General features: G+C 38.8%; 1 protein-coding gene across 1 annotated transcript in view; it reads right to left on the bottom strand.

Annotated features, from left to right (window-relative positions):
- LOC139720519 (putative aldolase class 2 protein PA3430) overlaps positions 1 to 10402 on the bottom strand; it is a 20653-nt gene extending 10251 nt beyond the window's left edge. The window contains exons 1-2 of the mRNA XM_071631875.1: positions 10399 to 10402; positions 9792 to 9846 (exon numbers count right to left, since the gene is read on the bottom strand). Coding sequence (XP_071487976.1) covers positions 9792 to 9846; positions 10399 to 10402 — 59 coding nt within the window. The remainder of the gene's footprint in view (positions 1 to 9791; positions 9847 to 10398) is intronic.
- Positions 10403 to 20913: the final 10511 nt, after the last annotated feature.

The following is a 20913-nucleotide window of genomic DNA, read 5'->3' as shown; positions in this document are numbered from 1 at the left end:
CCTGTAAAAGAAAGGATAAACGAGGGAATTATAAATCAACACCAAAGCTTCCTTGGATTTCGAAGTCCATTTTGCGTTCGATGAATAGAAAAAATGAATTTTTTATGTATTTGAAATGAAAAGAACTGAACAAGCACGATTGAAATATACCTCGTATAAGAATACCCTTATTAAGATAATACGTATTGAAAAGAAAAAATATTGTTATAAGCAATTAGAAAGATATAGATGTGATATAAAAAGTACATGGAATGTATTAAAACAAGCAATGAATGTATCAAATGAAAAGTTTGGTATATCGAAAATAAGATTTAATGATGAAATTATTGATAATTCTGCGGATATAGCAAATATTTTTAATTCATATTTTACAACAATTGGAGAAAACATCGCTCAAGAAATTCCTGAACAAACATTTCTCTGATTTTTTAAATCAGTATGATATGCATTCAATACTTTTTACTCCTGCCACTAGATAAGAGGTTACTGATATTGTATCTGGCTTGAAAAGCAAAAAAAAAAAAAAGTTCAGGTTATGATGACATAAGCAATATGATTTTGAAAGGTGTTATATCTTCTGTTGCGGATCCTTTGGCACATATTTTTAATTTGTCAATGTCAACGGGTGTGTTTCCAGAACAAATGAAAATAGCTAAAGTTATTCCCATATATAAGAATACTGATAAGTTAGATATAAGTAATTATAGGCCTATTTCTTTATTATCCTGTTTGTCCAAGATTTTAGAGAAAATTATATGTAAAAGAACGTTGAGTTTTCTGAAAATGTATGGTGTTTTTACAAATTCGCAGTTTGGGTTCCGAGAAAAGCATAGCACCTGTCACGTTTTGTTAAATTTTGTTGATAAAGTAGCACATGCTTTAGACGATCACTCTCATTTGATTGGTATCTTCCTGGACTTCTTCAAGGCCTTCGACACTATAACTCATGATATTTTACTATACAAGTTGTCTCATTATGGTATAAGCGGGAAGGCCTTGGAGTGGTTCAGGAGTTATTTAACTGATCGCAAACAATATATTTTTTTGAACAATCATAACTCTGATATGAGAGAATTTAAGTGTGGCGTCCCACAAGGTCAAATGCAAATGTAAATATGTAAACGTATCAAAATAATGTATTCAAATGTTTTTTATTCACATGAAGACCCAAATACCCTTGTGCAGACAGTTAATTCTGAGTTAAAAAAATTATGTGAGTGGATACGAGCAAATAGTAGAGCAGATAAGCAGAAAAATTGTGTAAAATTTGACTAAAGCATGAAACTTTCACCAGTGTTAGTACATGTTATAAGATTCATTTTAAGATCGGGAGGTAAGTCTGAATTGACCTCTGATGACCTCCAAAGGTCAATGACCTCAAAATTTGATAAAAATAGATATTTTGCGTCATTGATAAATGTTAAAATGGTAGGTCCTAATGATGTACTAAAAACTCATTTTTTGTTAAAGTGGAATTGTCTTCATGTTTCATAGAACCCTGACAGGTTTCTACCTTTGTCCTCTGATGACCTCCAGAGGTCAATGACCTCAAAATATCAGAATATTGATATTTTGTCATTGATTAATGATAAACACGGCAATGATGTACTAAAACCATGTTTGTTTGTTTGTTTGTTTGTTTGTTTTTTACAGTGGAATTGCCTCAATGTTCCACCGATCCTTGACAGGTTTCTACCTTTGACCTCTGATGACCTCCAGAGGTCAATGACCTCAAATTATCAGAATTGTGATATTTGGTGCAATTGGTTGATGATAAAAATGATAACGATGTCTTAAAAATTTTGTGTTACAACTGAATCACTTTCCTATTCCTCAGTTCAAGGGAAATTATTTACATGTCTCTGCCTTTGACCTCCGAGGACTGTGACAGGTCAATGACCTCAAAGTATTACAATATTGATATTTGACGTATATTCACTGGTTAACTGTATACCTGGTGTGCAATCAATAGAAGTGTCTCCTCATTCCACAGAACATTGGTCATTACCCTGTGTATATCCAACTTTGACATCTAAGGACAATGTGAGGTCAGACTTTTAGAATATCAAAATTTGTGTAGGATTACAAGTATTTGTGTTTGGCTTCTTTGGTTTAATCCTAAAAGTTTAATCATTTACAAATCACGCCTTGACGTTATAATCAAAGCATGTATGCATATTCCACAGAGTACTGGTTCATAGTAAAAGGTTTCAGAAATGTGAGCGGTCAATTACTTCAGAAATGAAGCTCACGTGTCTTCAGTGATGGCAGTGACCTCAAATACCGTATGTCCCCCCCCCCCCAAAAAAAAAAAAAAAAAAATTACAACGGGACCCTCCGCAATGATATCTTTAAAAATATCGAATCAATCTAAATACAAATTCAGGGTATGAAAACTGTACCTCATTGCCCACATCTTACAGGAAACCCCATTCGATTTGCTTCAGTGGTCAAAGAGAAATGAGGAATTTTATAGAAGATGTCAGGAATTTCTTCCCTCCAAGTTTTGTCTATTGTATTCACACACAGAATCATCGAAGTACTAAACTTGGAAGAATCAAACTCATGACATGCTTTACAACAATCCCCATTTCTCTGTGACCGCTTAACCAAATCGAATGGGGTTTACTGCAAAATAGAGCTAAAATTTTATATTTTAAGACCCTGGAGTAGCATTTAGACAATTTAATCATATTGTGTGTTATCAATGCGAAAATCTAATTGTATTTATTTATTTATTTATTTATTTTTTTTTTTTGGGGGGGGGACATACTGTATAATATTCATGTTTGGGTTAGTTATGCAGCCTAGCTTGCATGAAATTATGTGCAACATTATCAAATTTGCACTGGACAAAATTTGTACGCTTAAACATGGAAAGTGGGGAGAGGAGTACCATATTTTGGGTTGATGCTTTATAGTATGTGAACAGGCATATGGCAAAGTCCCTTGAACTGGATAAAAGGGTGAAAGATACTAACCAGAAAACAACAGGCCCACCTCATCAGGTGTACGTCACAAGTCAAACAACTCAAGAGTCGTACAGCCCATGAGTTACGCAGCTCACGAGTCATACATCCTGTGACCTAAACACTAGATGAACAAGGTCCATGAGCTCGACATCAAATATGATAGGCCCACAAGCTGTGCGGTCCACGAGCTCGACACTCGAGGAAAACTTGGCACACGGTACGAGATTAATATATGTATTTCAGATAGCTTAATCTATTCAGTGTATAGGTCTTGTGGACCCCCCCCCCCCCCCATGTGTCGAACTCTTATGGGCCTGGTTTGCCTAAACTTATAGTGTCGAGCTCATGGGCAATGCTACCTAGTTTCGAGCTCGTGGGCATGGTTCCGATGAATGACTCATGGTCCTGAAGCATACAGTGACGCCATGGACCATTTGGAGAGATACTGTGAGGCCTAACATGCACTCCACATTAGTAATCCTGTGTCTTGCTATTGTCATCCACTTAAGTTTAGGTCATTAAGTCAGGCAACTTGGGGCATTTTTTTTAATGACATCTTTAGGTACCTCACTTCCAAATAGGAGTGGAACTACTATACTACTAAGGGCTATCGAAAGCCGTTTAAACAGGGGAAAGTTAATAAACGCAGCCTGGTCAGAGGCTGCGTTTATTAACTTTCCCCTGTTTAAACGGCTTCCGATAGAGGCTGCGTTTATTAACTTTCCCCTGTTTAAACGGCTTTCGATAGCACTTTCCAAAGCCCTTTAGAAACGGCTTTCAAAATAGTTGCGTTTATCAACTCTCTTCGCGAACACGATTTTTTAACTGGCCTGTCACTGCACAGCTGCATTGCGCTATTCGACCCGAGGAGAAGTACAAGTACTGAAGTACAAGACTACAAAGCCGTTTCAAAACAGCTTTGCGTTTATCAACTTCCAAAAGGCTTTTACAAACAGGTTTCTGAAAACCTGTTTAGGAAACCTGTTTGGATAGCCACATATTTGGGGCTTTTGAAAAGGCTTTCCTAAAGGGCTTTCAAAACAGCTTTGCGTTTATCAACTCGTAAAAATTCCTTGAAAGCTGTTTGGATAACCTGTTTCTGCCGAGAAAGGAGAGTTGATAAACGCACCCTTTCGTAAAGGCTTTCCTAAAGGGCTTTCAAAACAGCTTTGCGTTTATCAACTCGTAAAAATTCCTTGAAAGCTGTTTGGATAACCTGTTTCTGCCGAGAAAAGGAGTTGATAAACGCACCCTATGATGGGTGCATTGCGCATAGAGTACAGGGTGCTTGAGATGATAAGAAAGCTTCTTTTTGACTCGCGGGATAGGCTACAATCCTGTCACTGGCAAAGGTTCTGAATTATCGGATCGTGCTCAGTCTGCATACAGTGAGCTGAACACCATATCAAGTATACGTGTGCAATGATTGTGTGTAAGGATATGGGAAAATGCATGGAGAAATCAAAATACATATGTACATGTTTATGTATTTTACGTGGAATCAGTTCCCGTCTGTTGTCTTCATCAATCTTGCAGTGTTGTTGATTATTATTTTCTCTCTCCATCACAAGTATAATATGGAACGTGTTGATTATTTCACGTGAAGTTGTGATGTCGGAAAATGCGAGGCTGTATTGCAGGTGGCCTATTGCAGGTGGCCTTCAATTTGTTTTTCACATTATATTGACATGTTTAACAGACTGTAACTCACCAAGATGCCTCTTGAAATGTTTTGAAAAACTTCTGCTTGATTTCACACGAGCGGATGATTATCAGTTGTCTTTCTGCTATCATCGTGTGTGAAACAAAGTATTGTTCCTCTTCAAAATTAATCTGCAATTACTGTTGGTGCTTTATATTCCAACCCACCTCCAGAGCTCCAGCCTAGACATCCGTAGGCGTTGTGGTGTAGAGCGGGATCTGAACATCTCTCGTGAAGCGAGACTTCTCTTTTTTCTTTTCTTTTCGCCACTAACAATGTGAAACAAAGTATTGTTTCTCTTCAAAAGATAGCGTGCCAATTAATCTGTACTTAGGTTGATGCTCTAAGCAAGACATTCCAACCCACCTCCAGCTTAGATATCCGTAGGCATTGTGGTGTAGACATGGTAGAGCGAGACCTTTCTTTTCTTTTCCCCAATAACAACTTAGTTCAGCAGGAAGCATAGAAGCATTCGCACGTACTGTTTACATTTCCCATCGCATGCTTTGAACATCGGAATTTTCACGTACACATTTTCCCTAGAATTTTGCCAAGAACTTTTCAACACAATACATGTTCAAAAGAAACCATTTGGTTCATACATAATTTGATTAAAGGGGCTTACTTATCACCGTCCACGTACTCGAACAGTTTTCGCTATTAAAGATACAAGTATGTTTACAAGACTGCAAACAGTAGAATGATTTGCCCCTTAACAAATAAGACTACATCTCTTGAAATGTCTTCAAACGTAAATTAAAGTCATTCCTCTTGAACGATTTCTCTCTTATATATACACACATATTGAAGAGTTTGTTCGCAAAAACCGATAAGTCCATATTTGCCAAGTGGAGATATTTGCGATTAAAGGTCAAGAAAAATAAAGAGAACAATAAGAAAATTTTTGCTTCTTTTGACCATAACTTCAAAAATGTACCTTCATATGTAGTGACCAATATATCATTTAAAAGGTATTATTTTGTACTTTATGACAGAGACCGTACTTCAAAAACTTCAAACATGGACTTATCGGTTTTTTGCGAACACACTCTTCATATATATATATATATATATATATATATATATATATGAAGACAACGTCATTATTGTGTAAGTTCCCAAAAGCTCCTTACGACTTTCTCTGAGCCGGCGACCATATTATTGTACAGATACATAGATACTGGATATGTCATCACATTTACAGTTTGCTACTCTAACTGATTTCTCGGCTCAAACATGTTTTTTTTTTTTTTTTATAAGTAATTTGCTAACAAACTTCCTTTCCCTAAAGCATTTCATTGGCTCAATCTTATATTGGGGTGTGGTGTTCACTAGAAATGAATTCTTTATTGGTGGGGCTAAGACCCCCCCCCCCCCCCCCCCGGCACCTCCCCTTAGCCCCACCGTCGGTACGGGACCAAGCAAAAATATGGAAGTGTAAAAAGCCCTTTATCTGGCAGGAGGGCGACCTTCCAGCTCAGAAGATCATTTACGTTTGGGGATCAGAGGGTAAGAACACGCCATCATGTCATTCCCCGTAATTTGGGTGGGAATTTGGGAATGAAGAGCCATTGGAACTGACCACTAGCGGGGGAAAGTAGCCAATGTCTAACTTATAAATTCCTATGACCATAAACTTTTCTTGGGAGAGGGGGTTTCGACAAAAAATAGCTGGAAGGAAGATAAACGGTTTCATAAACTCCAAGAAGGGGAAAATACTGAGCATATTGACGTCACAGGGTCAAATGCAGTGTTCTGTTTTCTTTTACTCTCTATCCTATTATATTCTATTCTATTCTGTTCTATTCTATTCTTTATTTTATGTGCTAGTAGCCATCTGGGCTACGTTGTAAAACAGATGTTTGTGTTGTACATCCTCTAAAGATCACCAGAGGTCAAAGGTAGAGCCCTGTCTGTGCTCTTTGGAATATGAAGACAATTTCATTGTAAAACAGATATGCATGTTTTGCACATTTTAACCATGTTTATCATTAACTAATAACATAACAGATCAATATTATGTATTTTGAGGTCATTGCCCTCTAAAGGTCATCAGAGGTCAAAGGTAGAAACCTGTCAATGCCCTGTGGAAACGGAAGATTTGTAGTACAAATGCATTATTTAGTGCAGCGTAACCAAGATCTAGGCTTATCATTCACAAATGCCTCCAAACATCAATATTCTGATATTTAAAGTTCATTGACCTCTGGAGGTCATCAGAGGTCAAATCAGACTTACCTCCCGATCTTAAGATGAATCTTATGGTATGTACTAACACTGGAGAAAGTTTCATGCTTTAGTCAAATTTTGCACAATTGTCATGATTTTGAGGGCTTAACTGCTCTACTAAAATAAGTTGTCTTTAAATATCCAAAAAACAAAATATATGCTTTTCAGTAATACCTTCAATAATTTGAATATGGATATTTGTTTTGGCGATGCTGTTTTAGAAAGTGTTTCCAATACCAAGTTTCTCGGAATCACAGTCGATAATAAACTTTCCTGGAAATTTCATATTGATAATGTCAGTAAGAAAGTTTTACGTAACATAGACTAAAATTGTCTATTCCTCAATATTCGTTGTTTACATTGTATCCATCTTTGATATTACCCTATTCAAATTATGGAATTTTAGTATGGGGGAATACTCATCAAATATTATTGGATTGGGTTTTACTGCTACAAAAGAAGGCTCTTCGCATTATTTGTAACACCGTTCCATATTTTCATACAGATCCTTTGTTTTTTGATAATAAGATTCTGAAAATTAAAGATTTGCTTTTGTTTCAACTCGGGCAATTTATGTATACTTATGATAATAACTGCCTTCCGTTTATCTTTAACTCCATGTTCATGCACAACCGGACATATCATGGATATCCAACCAGACAGTCAAATGGTTTTCATTTACCTTTATTAAGAACCGTGCTTGCTCAACAGACTTTCATTTATGTAGGTCCAAGATTTTGGAACTCCCTTCCCATGGGCATAAAAAATGCACCGTCATTGAATTCTTTTATAAAAGAGATTGAAGATTTTTTCTTTTGAAGTCTTATAATGCAACCGAATAAATATAATTCTATAATGTATTTCGTAAGCATGACATTTTTCTCCTCTTCTTTCACTATAGACTGCGTTCTCTTGAGGCATCGACCATTTTTTACTGCGTTTAGCATTTTTGTATTCCATACGTGCCCTCACGGTTACAGTCTGTTCCGCTGGAAAGCAGCTCGACGCTGTTTCACTCTCGAAAACGCTTGGCTATTTGTCTCTGTGGGCTTCGCCCCTTGGTGTATGCATCAGAATAATTTAGGTTTTCTCTCTCTCTCTTTCTCTCTCTCTTCCTCTTCTCCCTATTTTCTGTTCCCCTTTTTCACACTTTTGCTTTCTTCTTTCTTTCTTTCTTTCTTTCTTTCTTTCTTTCTTTCTTTCTTTCTTTCTTTCTTTCTTTCGTTTTCTTTTTCTTTTTTTTTCTATTCCCGACTTTCCCAGTTTCCCGCACTCTGTGTAGTTGTAAGTTTTTCATCCCCTTTACTTCTCCTCCTTCCCCCTTTCCCTCAGAGGTACCCACATGTCACAAGCATAGTCTTCTGAGTGGGTACCTCCACTTTTTTTTCACAGAGTGTATAAATAGAGTACTAAACATGTAGACATGAACATGTTGTTATCCCTGCATGTCTGACTATATTATCAACGACTCGCATGTCAAATGTATCATATTGTTTCTTGTACATTCTGTTGGAAAAAGTTTGAATTTGAATTTGAAATTGAATGATGATGCAAAGGGTACAGATATTGTGACGACCCTGTTATGTTAAACATGACTGTCGGAATAGATTTCCAAAGATTGATACGACTTGATGATCGCAATATAAAGGATGCACATTCGCGTCTGCACGAACACTAAACTGGGTGCGTGGTATAAACAACGGGGATATGTGATAAGCACAATAATACTCTGCTTCAAGATTGATTAATTGGCGTCTGTACATGTTATTCTATGTCAGTGGCTGTACTGAGAGTAATTCTACGCCACGTTTCGTCGACTTCAACAAAAAGATTAAAGCAGAATGTAGGAACTATACGAAGTGCTATTAAAACCGGACAAGGGAAACAGAGTTATGAAATTCAAATTTAAAAGATTTTCCCTTAATTGTGGTACATGTATTGGTCGTAACCACACACAAAAATTAGGAGAGGCGAGAGTGCTATCTTATTACCACTCTCACTAGTTTCTTTCGTGCAGAAACATGGCATTAGACATGTTTCTGGTAGACAGCTTTCACGACGACAATACGACATGGTGATCTGATGTTAAGGATACGTCAATACGTTCCGATTTGGTGTAAACAATGAGCACTTAGTGACAGTGTTATGTACAGCTCTATCGAAATCTTATACAGTGATGAAATCATAATCTGTTGTGAATTGCATACGATGTGATTGCGACAAATCTCACGGCTTCCTGAAAAAAAATCAAGGTTTTAAACGCCATATCTTTCAGTAGTGACGTCACTGTCACAATGCAAAGCGTTATACAACGATATAAGGGATTTTTCACATACAGTAGGAAACTCATTTCATTTCTTTCGAAGAGTACAATGATTTCCTCCACTCTTTTCTTATTACTGACATAACATACTTATGTTAAGGTTCATGTTATTTTGTCTGCCATTTAAGGGAGGTAAGTCCAGAACTCGTCTATTATGCCATAAAAATAAAATGTATGGAATCTTCTTTATATTTCCTTTTCTTCTTTTTTTTCCACTGCAGTACTACTGTAGTATCACGAGCTATTGTATAGCATTACTAGCCATGAAGTTCATGTTGCACGCTCCGCGTTCGACCATGGAGCTCCTTATGCAGTTATATAGCACCATGGTTCGACTGTCAAGTGATGTTGTATACATAGTCTGTTGACCTGCATTTCACTTTTAGGAGGTATCACAGTACCTCCTCCGTAATGATAAAGAATAGTCTTCCACACACAAACACAGACAGGTAGACACATACCTATACATTCACACATAAGCACACAGGTCTCATCTGTATAATGGCCAAAACTTTTTTTTTTAATCTATGAAGTTACGATACTGATGAGAACTAAAAACTCTTACGTCTTGGTTCCAGTGGCCGATGAAAGGCACCTTCTGCAGACGACGGGGTTCGTTTCTCATGGCGAAGACTGCAAAGAAGATACGAACACCACTGAAACTTATAAAAAAAAATTCATTTCATGAGTAATGAACATGGATCAGAAGGAAACATTCATATTATAGCTATAACGAGAACGGTAAGCAAATAGTCAACGTTGGTAAAGGTGATGGGACAAACTATCACTTCCGAGGCGATCTGGATGTAGCTATCTTTCCGAAGCGCAGCTGAGATAAGATAGCGTACACATTCAGATCGCCGAGGAAGGGATAGTTTGTCTCATTGCCTGAAACTAAAAGCTGATTATTTGCTTTATATTCCACATCTAGGGTTCTAGAAATTCCCATTTTATTCCACATCTGAAGCTGTTTTAGCTGTCTTTAGGTATCCTTAGGGCTTAGGCTACGTGTGCGCGTAGATGACAAAACAATGAATTTGCTGCGCGCACCGCGCGGCACCGAAGTGAAAGTGCGTTGCACTGTGTATTATCCAGTGACCTGGGTCACATGCCACAGTGCAACCACCGAACTCTAGTTCGGTGAGTGCAACGCACTTTTATTTCGCACGTACTCATCTCGCGCTAGGACTGTGTGGACTGTGTGGAGATCAGTGAAACAAAAGGGATTATCAACATATAGAGTGTAACGAACTTTTCTTCTCAGGTGATGTGTTGGGCAAAACTACCCTTCATCACGTGATCAGCTCTTGACCAATCCTATTGCAACATTCTTAGTATGTGGAATATAATATACAAATATACCAGGCCTGAAAGGCTCTGGTTGAAACTATGTGCATGAGGTGACTTCAGTAGCACTATTTTCTGAGGGGCGCAGCCCCGAAGAAAATAGTGCTACTGAAGTCACCGAAGTAGAACTAGGCTTAACTAGATCTAACTTACGCTAGAAATAATTAAGCAGGCCTACTATCTACTGCACAGTTTGTCTACATCTTTTGGGTGGGTCGCTCGAGTTAGTGAACTGCGAGACCAATAAGCAAATTTCAAGCGACGAAGCATGAACTCCCCAAAATTAGACAGTCCTACACTGGGATATAGCCATAGGCATAGAAAATCTAGTATACCGTAGTTAGGGGATCATACTTTCTCATACAATGCAACAAAACCTTGGAACGATCTTCCATTATCTCTACGACATGCATCTTCAAAACCAGGGCCAAATGAGGCCTAACCAACGTTACCGTCGTTAGATTATTTAGAATAGGTCTAGATCTAACGTTAGGCCTACGGTTGGTCGAAGAGCTTGCTTATTGTTGTTAATTGTCTATTTATAGATCTACGATATCGCCTACTCTGTTGTAACGTAATATTCTATTCCACAATGCCATGAGCATCTTTTTAGGTAGAATGAGGGCTTGATAAGAGTCTTTCTAAGTCTCTTATTTTCTCTAAACGTTACACGTATTGAGTGTATTGTCTACAGTATGCGTGCCTTGTGGTTCTCGCGAAGTGAAGGCGCCGCGATACCCATTCATTTGTACATGAAATCTCTCGCGAAGCGAAGGTGCTGCGATACCCATTCATTTACACGTGAAATATTTCGCGTCGCGACACGAAGCAAAAAAGGCGCGAAAATCACCAGCATGATATAGTTTTTGTACTATTTCCCTAGGGAGAATAGTCGTACGTGGATTAATTTTGTATGGTAGAATTATGTTTTGTTTTTTACAGTGCTCTCGACCAATCAGAGGACGAGAAGCAATTTGTGAGGGATATAATAAGCTGTATCGCCTGTACACCTTGTATTTTGCTATCCAATATTATAAAATGGGTTCAAGAATGTAGCCAATAGGAAGCGCTGAAATGAGTGACGTATGCTTTGGTTACTCAGTCCCATTGCACTGCGTGTTAATCCTATTGCCGATCGTCTGTGCGCGCGGCGGCTCCTTTAAATTGCATGCATACGCGCTGTCAATCCTGCAAACAAATTACTTCTAGTTCGGACTGCCGGCCGGCCGACCTTTCTTCCCCTTGTGCATAACATGTGTGGCGTACGTATCATACGTACAGTGTACAGTAGACCAAGCGTTGTGGGACCGGACGCGTACATGGAGTCACTTTGAAGGGCAAATCCAACGATTTAGCAGGTGAATTCTCACGCCGTTTCAGAGTATGTTGTCTAGTAGGCCTATATGAGGAGTCTATATCAAGTCTTTAAGGTAAAGGGTGCATATTCTATGTAAAATAAGTAAGTTTTCATGCGGGAACTTAAGTGTCCGGAAACCCAAACCCCATCATACTTATACTGTATGTGCGGGATTTCCGAGTGCGACGTGCGTAAATGTTTGGGACGAACATCTTCGGACGTCTTGACCCACAAAGGTACGTGAAAAACGCTGAAAAATGCTGTTAGTTTTCGAATTTTCGACCCATTTTATAAAACAAATGATGCACAGGATTATTTCGTGGCGTTAGTGGAGGCGTATAGTGCACTCGAGGGTATTTACAATTGTGAAACATGCACGATGATGCACAGGATTATTTCGTGGCGTTAGTGGAGGCGTATAGTGCACTCGAGGGTATTTACAACTAACGCACTCTATCCTGTGCATCATTTGTATAGTATACAAATGATGCACAGGATAGAGTGCGTTAGTGGAGATGTAGCGCACTCGAGGGTATTTACAATTGTGAAACATGCACTACATTGTAAATACCCGACGCTACGAAATAATCCTGTGCATCATTTGTTTTATAAAATGGGTCGAAAACTAACAGCATTTTTCACGTACCTTTGTGGGTCAATACCAGTCAGCTACATGTAGCACTCGTTCAAGAGTCAAGATGTTCGAAGATGTTCGTCCCAAACATTTACGCACCTCGCACTCGGAAATCCCGCACATATAAGTATCCTGTACGCATAAGAGTATACGTATGCACAAGAAAGGCCGGCCGGCAGCCCGAACTAGAAGTTGTTTACAGGATTGACAGCGCGTATAGTAGCGCGCGACGCATTTGTAACAACTGATTGAGTGCGCACTGCTAGTGTAAACATTGTGACGTCAGGCCGTGCATGTTAGTGAGAAATTAATGCACGCGAACGCGACTCATTTCAGCGCTTCCATTTGGCTACATTCTTGAACCCATTTTATGATAAAGGTCATAGATTAGATATGGGTCAAGCAACTTTCGATTAAGAAATCATAGTTTATATACGATCTGTTGCCTTTTATTTCCACACTGACAGCTGGTATTTGGTGAAAAGATTTAGTGTGAAGGACAGATTACCAAGGAGGGCAGCCACGGTTACTCTGTAAATACTGACATCCAATTCGGTCAAAACGGTATAAACAAAGAAGAAATTCCATCAAGTTTATAAATACGGCACGTGTATCACCGCTGCTTGCTTTCTAGTTCAATCACCATGTATATCCCCATTCAGAATACGTGTCATATAATTATGCAGAACATGAACACTTATTCCCCCTGTGTGTACATGGCTCATCAATGTACAACATACTTCATTTAAGAGTACATTACATCTATTGTTGGGCGGAAATTTGCTTCAGAACAGTCTCCTGATATTCAAGTAATGTGCAGTTTAGTGCCCCGTCACTGTACAGGCATGCTAACCTGGAAACGTCAAACTGCACATTACTTTAATATGAGATCATTCTGAAGTAAATAATTTTTACACAAAAAATATAAATGCACTCTTAAATTGGAACAATCATCCCCCAGCATTCCCACTGATTCCCACTGATCAGTTAGTAGCCATCCCCTTTAATCTATTATGTAATCTATATGTAATCATGTAACTAACAATGAACTGTAAGTCTGTAACTATTCACTTGTACCTCGGTGAGAAATATTTTGTCATGCCTTACTGCTCAGTGATCCAGGTAAAATAACTTTGTGTAAGCCTATAGTGAAAGCATACAGACCTCTCCTTTATCTTTCTCCTTTCTACTATCCTATCTCTACGCAAGTCATCCCTCCCTCCTATTTTTATATAATGGGATATCAACTCTGGTCACAAAATGATAAACCAATCCTACAAATCCCACAAGCAAAAACCAAAGCTTTTGAACGCACCTTTTCATATGCTGGATTTGTCTTCTGGAATGCTTTACCAAAACAACTCCGCATATAGCGTTTCAGGAGAAATGTTTAGAAGGAAATTTAAGACCGAACTATTTGAATATTGATTATGTTGTCTTTATATTTTGTGAACGCCCTACGTTAATTGTACAGCGCTTTAATCAGGTCCCTGTAAAAGCGCTGAATAAGAAATGATAATGGTGATGATGGTGATGATGATGATGCTGATAATAACAATAATAATAATAATATAAATAATAATAGTAGTAAAAATAATATTGATAACGAAAATGATAACAACAACAATAATGATAATAAAAGTAGGTATATGATAATAATAATCATAACATAAACGACAAATAATGTTAAAAGATTCTTTTCTCAGGGTACATGTTTCAGGGGCGGATCCAGGAATTCCGCTATAACAATAACAACAATAACAATGATGATAATTGAAAGAAAGATATTATTCACAGGGTTCAGATTCGAATTTTTTCAGTTTGTCTCCCTCTACTATTTAAATTTGTTGAGATCGCAACTGCTGATCTGTAAATGTACAAATTTGTGAACAATTTGTTAATTTACAAATCAGCAGCAGCGATCATAACAAATTTAAATTGTAGGAGCACAAATTATTTTGTACATTTACATATCAGCAGTTGCGATCTTAACAAATTTGATTTGTAGGAGGGAGATAAATTGAAGAAACACACATCTGAATGATAATTATAATAATGATAGTAATGATAACAAAAAAAACCGATAATGATAATACTCGTTATCATTACTATTGTTATTATTATTATTATTATTATCATCATCTTCATCATTATATCATTTTTAAAACTGTATACAAGCTAACTTTCACGATCTCTGGGAAAGCAGCTTCCTAAAACGCCACTCAACATTCACGTTGACTTTAATAGTATAAAACAGATGATGAGCTTCACCAAATCGGGATAGATTAAAAAAGTTACTGTAAGTAAAAAAAAAAATTGGGCGAATTATGATATTGGTGGCGACCACACCAGATGAATTAGTGATAATATTATCAACTCAAATCTCTTTTGTTAATCTGTGTAGACTGTATCGCCTAGCCAACGAACCTTCACAATATTACCAAATACGAAAATATATATACATTTCAATTCATTGATTTGTTTTTTCTTCTTCCACAGAACATACCCATTACTATAAAAAAAAAAATGCCGCAACTGATCTTGGATACACTATTATCATACCGACTTACATTTTTGCGTTGTTTTTTTCTATCGTTAACTCACATTTCAGAAGAAGAGTAGAACTACTAGGATTAACTAGAATGGATAGGCCAACCTCATTCTCTCTGTTCAAGAAAAAACAAAACAAAACTCAAAACGTTTTTTTTTCCAGTAACTCTTTGCTTTCTTTGAATCGTAGCTCTTTACCATTTGAAGCAGTGTGCCAGGAGTGCCACTGTGTGATAGACATGGCACATTTAAAGACTCTATTATCATTATTATTATCATTTTATTATTATTAATTCAATTATTATTATTATTATTATTATTATTATTATTATTATTATCAGTATTACTGAAGCACTGCAAATTTTTACGCTGCAAATAATAAAAAGTGGCATTAAGAAGTCGTTGTGAATTGCCATGGCAATATGGCGACAGTCACGACCAATGACACGGAACTTTAAGCGTGTAGATGTATATGTTATTTATCTCCCTTCTTCTATAGAAACACTAGACGATTGTGACCACAAAACAAAGCAATAACATTTCTTCCAAATACTCTGTGTTGCTTTCACGACAAACCCCGATTCTAGGTAAAACATGTCTGATATTTGAGACTTAAGTCAATCAGCAACAACTGTATATCTGTATATCCACACCACGCGCAGTCATAGTCAAAGTCAAAGCCAAAGTCAAAGATAAAGTACATGAATATACTAGGTACGGATCTGTTTGCTTTTGGTGATCTAAACTTACAAATATGACGATATTCGAGAGATGGCCTTCCTGAATTGAGCTGAATTCAACATTCTGGAAACAGTGGCGGTTGCGAGATTTCCGAAGTCGTTTTCAAACTTTTATTTACCGTTTCTTTGATCCTCACCCAGAACTAATGGCGCGCTGGCATAACAGTAAGTGCACTTTTCTATTACAGGCGTCTACAATGCAGAGTACCGTTATGCGTTGATCACATTTTCATAATAGCACTACAGATAGACCTACACATAATACCCACTATCAATGCGCTGTGAACCGAAGAGCATACACTCAGGGCCTCACAAAAAGATTTTGACATGCACGCACATAGAGGCCCGTCACACGAAGGATAGCGTCAGTCGGCAAGCCCGCAAATCTGTATCAAAGTCCTCGCACGCGTGACTTCGAGTTGACCCCGCAGGTCATGGTCAGAGCGCGACTGAAGAGTCGTTTTGAAATGCTCATTATCTTGGGCCGCGTTTTTGCGTGCCTAGAATCAAAGACCAGGAGCTGGCTGCTGGTCAATTTACCCCACCAAGCCCAAAAGGTTTGACCCCTCAGAGTTGCTGGGGCCACCCTCCTCATTAAGTGCCAAGTGCCTCATTGCCAAGTTTGTGTACATGAGAGATCCCAACAAAATCCTGGCCGCATTCGAAGACGGTCAACGCCAGCGACGACCACAAGGATCTCACGCCGCCTCCGCGGACCAGAACCCGCGTAGGATCGCAGTCCGCACAGACCTCCCCTCCAGCTCTGAAAGCCAGAAGGAGCGTCCTGGCAAAAGCTGCCCTCAACCTGCGCAAAGAGAAGCACGTCTCTACGAAAATCTCAGTTGTTGGCTCTAATGTGCTGCTATACTGGAAGGAAAAGGGTGCCTCCAGATGGAACCTGTATGACGATTAACCTTTTGCTCACGTGAATCTTTTCTCTTTTGATCTAATTTACCTAAAATACTTCGATATATACTTTTCGGTTAGCGAAGATCTTGATTTGTGCTAGCATTCTTACTTCGTAACCCCTTATCCATTTACTGTAAGTAATAACACCGTTAATTGATTATTTCCAACAGTATCGCCTCTGCTGAGCAATACTGTGCGACGATGAAGTTTTTCAACTCTCTAGGCCTACTCATGTTCTGTATCATTTTGACTATCACGAAGTGTTATAAAATTACTATATCCGTTACATTGTCAAGCTGATACAGTTGGTTCCTTTAACACACTGTTCGTCTGTGTGTTGAGTGTGTTGATGTATAATTACGGTCTTTCCAATGTCACAGAGCCCAGCTAAGTACCCCAGAATGCCTGCAAGGTTTTGAGTGTGTTGATGTATAGTTACGGCCTTTCCAATTAATGTCACATATCCAAGCTCAGTCGCCTCAGAATGCCTGCAAGGATTTCACCTATGTAAATTAGTTCACAACTTCTTTTCTGATATACAGTATAGGAGTCTTGATTCTTCTCCTTATGTCTGCATTTTCGTAGCTTTATTCCAGCCAAATCCCTCTTTCTATTGGTCAAATATTCCAACTTCTTAGCAATTAGTATGGCTTAATTGGCATTTGTAATGGGACTGGAGGGTAAGGTGGGTGGCCGTAAAACCGCGGAACTCGGTTTACGAAACTATATTTGTTCTGAGCCTTTTCTTGATTGCGTGTTTCTATATACTAATATGCTCAAAGTTAGAGCCATTGTTGTATTTGTACACAATTTTGGATCAACTTTTCTTTAAGAATGCGTTTCAGTCAATTCTTCTCTGCAACTTCTAACAATTATGCCAACCAGAATTCATTGTCCGTGCGTACATCGCAGATCTTCTCGCTCAACTCTATGCTAAACAGCATGTCTGCAAACTCTTGTAGCCAAATGTTCATATCGTTGTCGTTGCTATACATGTTCTCTGATTGCAATTTTCCGCACACCCATAACATGGCTTCAAAAAAACTCACTCTGAACTTTGTTCTTGAAAAAAAGCTTTATGTCCGATTGTTTGTGCTTGATATGTTCAGACAAATCTATCCACCTGCTTTTTCTACTACAATATTATGCCACATAAGAGCTTGTCATTTCTCCTTACTCCGCGTCTTCCTGTGTTTGTGACACAGATCACTCATGACGCTTCTTTCTTACCTGTGTGTCACACGGAATTTTCCTTTATTTTCCGTCTGTCCCTCGACATTTTGTATTTGTTCATCCCTAGAGAACACGGTTTCATTATTTACTGTGCATTCCAGTTATTACCAACTGCAAGGTCATTACCTCATGTGAACGTTGTGTGGTATGCATATGCTGCTTACCAACTGAATGTTGTCTTTGTAACTCGTTTCCAAGAGACACACGGTAAGTCATGAACATGTATTTCCGGTAAACAACTCATTATTCAACTCGTGTTTGTGCACTTCTGAATATGGATGAGCTCATAAACGCTATTTCTTCTTCTGTCATAGGGTGCGTTTATCAGCTCCTTTTCTCGACAGAAAGAGGTTATCCAAACAGCTTTCAGGGAGTTTTTACGAGTTGATAAACGCAAAGCTGTTTTGAAAGCCCTTTGGAAAAGCCATTCCGAAAGGGTGCGTTTATCAACCCTCCTTTCTCGGGCAGAAACAGGTTATCCAAACAGCTTTCAAGGAATTTTTCCGAGTTGATAAACGCAAAACTGTTTTGAAAGCCCTTTAGGAAAGCCTTTTCGAAAGCCACAAATTTGTGGCTATCGAAACAGGTTTCCTAAACAAGTTTTCAGAAACCTGTTTGTAAAAGCCTTTTGGAAGTTGATAAACGCGAAGCTGTTTTGAAACGGCTTTGTAGTCTTGTACTTCAGTACTTGTACTTCTCCTCGGGCCGAATAGCGCAATGCAGCTGTGCAGTGACAGGCCAGTTAAAAGTCGTGTTCGCGAAGAGAGTTGATAAACGCAACTATTTTGAAAGCCGTTTCTAAAGGGCTTTGGAAAGGGCTATCGAAAGCCGTTTAAACAGGGGAAAGTTGATAAACGCAGCCAAAGTCTCATGCCGCCACTCAGAAATATTATTAAAGTATGTGCTAAACTGGAGCTGCCTCACAGGTAGGAAGACAATTGATTCATGTGGCATTGCATCATGACTCGTCCTCTCAAAGGAAGATACACGTATGTCTTTATGATGGTAATTGCTTTTCGCCGTCCCTTCTTAGAAAACAAGCGGGACATTAATAGTACAGGCAGTCAGGGCTTTGGAAAGGGCTCTCGAAAGGGATATGGAAAGGGCTTTCGAAAGGGCTATCGAATGGGCTATCGAAAGCTGTTTAAACAGGGGAAAGTTGATAAAGGCAGCCATAGATAGCGATGCAAACGATTATCAGCCAGCTGCACTGAATTCCCTCTTACATTCTTGTGATAGAGAAGAAGGTGAAGACTCCGATTTTGTTACTTCTTTAAACACAGAAACCCAAGATCTGAAGCTTGATTTTGACGCTAATGATGCGTCTGCTCGAAATGAAGGCCAACTTTCTCACTGTCACTTGGAAAAAGAAATGATCACACTATCTCATTCACACTTTAATGAGCTTTTTGTTTCCCATTTCAATATAAGAAGCCTTAATAAAAATGTTGATCAGTTACTCGTATTTCTCAACGAATTACAATTTAAACACAGCATTATCGATCTCAGTGAAACTTGGCTCAAGGAAACGTCACCTTCTCTATTTACCATTGACGGTTTTAAATTAGTTACCAACAACAGGATTACCAAAAGAGGTGGTGGTGTTTGTTTCTACGTCACGCACAATTTAAACCACAAACTGTTAAATGAATACTGTATCATGTCTGAATGCTTCGAGAGTATTTTTATTGAGGTCATGACCCCTAATAAGGGGAATATCAATACGTGTATATTGATTGTCGCGGTACCGTGTCGAGTCAAACTAACGGCTCGTTCGAATTTTTCAGAGCCCGCTCTGCTCTGGTACGAAACCATTATTGCATGCTGACTATAAAGACATGAGAGCACTTTGGGGCGAGTAAGTCTCACAGTGTTAGTTATATGAAAGGTACTTTAAGGCAGTGTCACACCAGCCTTGCGTGCGACTTGCAAAGAACAATTTTGACTACCCGGAGGTCCCCGTAGATATCCGCACATGACAGTACCTAGCATGTATCTCAAAAGTAGTCGACCGGAGGTGCGCACGCATATTTTTTTACCCGCAACCGTGTTTAGGCCCTGTCACACCTTTCCGGGCAAGCTACTCGGGCTTGTTACGTGTAGGGATTTTCTAGCATACCGGACATTCCTGAGGGCGGAAAGGGATTTGTGCGAGTCAGCGCATGTGTCTTACTTGCTGGACGCGTTATACTTGCGAGTATACTGTGTGACCTTTGTACCAGTCGCGTGGGGGCTGACAACTTAGTGAAGGAATTCCTCTAATGGAATGGCTGAAATCTCACAGAATTTCATTATCTTGGCTGCATACGGGACTACGAAGGACCTGCGTGGGAATTGCCTGGGAAGTACTGCCGCTAAGGGTCTACTACTGGCGTTCTGCGTGGACCTCTACGGGCATTCCCGCGACTCACCCGGAAAAAGTTTTGGTCATGCTCAAAACTTGGCTGCGGTTAAATCGGACTTGCGTGAGCACCTCCGGGCAACTACGCGCTAGATACTGTCAGGTGCGGACCAACTGCGGAGAGCTCCTTGGAGTAAATTTGTTTCCCCGCAAGTCAAGCCGCAGAAGTTCCCCCGTACGGTATGACAAGGCATGAATGAAAATTGCAAACATTCTTGTTCGCCCGCTGAAAATCTTCTACGTGCTGGAAACTACCTCCTCGCCACAAGCCTGCGTTATGGTGTGACACGGCCTTTAACCTGAAACACAAAATAAGACAAGGAAACTCATACTTTTGAGGTACCAAAACTTTATATTATCTTTAATACACCTTTAGATTGATAGATTTACAAAATGTTTTATCGCAAATGTGCACCAGACTTGTCACTTCACGTAAAAAATACACAATTTCCGTCGTGTGGGAGGGGATAATTATCTCCTTTCAACTAATAATCAATTTGCTTTTAGATGCTCTAC

Source organism: Diadema antillarum, unplaced genomic scaffold (assembly GCF_040938485.1).
Source record: "Diadema antillarum isolate AM-2024a unplaced genomic scaffold, OU_Dant_1.0 scf00000011, whole genome shotgun sequence".
In the NCBI taxonomy this organism is placed as follows: Eukaryota; Metazoa; Echinodermata; class Echinoidea; order Diadematoida; family Diadematidae; genus Diadema; species Diadema antillarum.
Note: the sequence above shows the minus strand (reverse complement) of the source record. Positions and strands in the feature narration are given on the sequence as shown.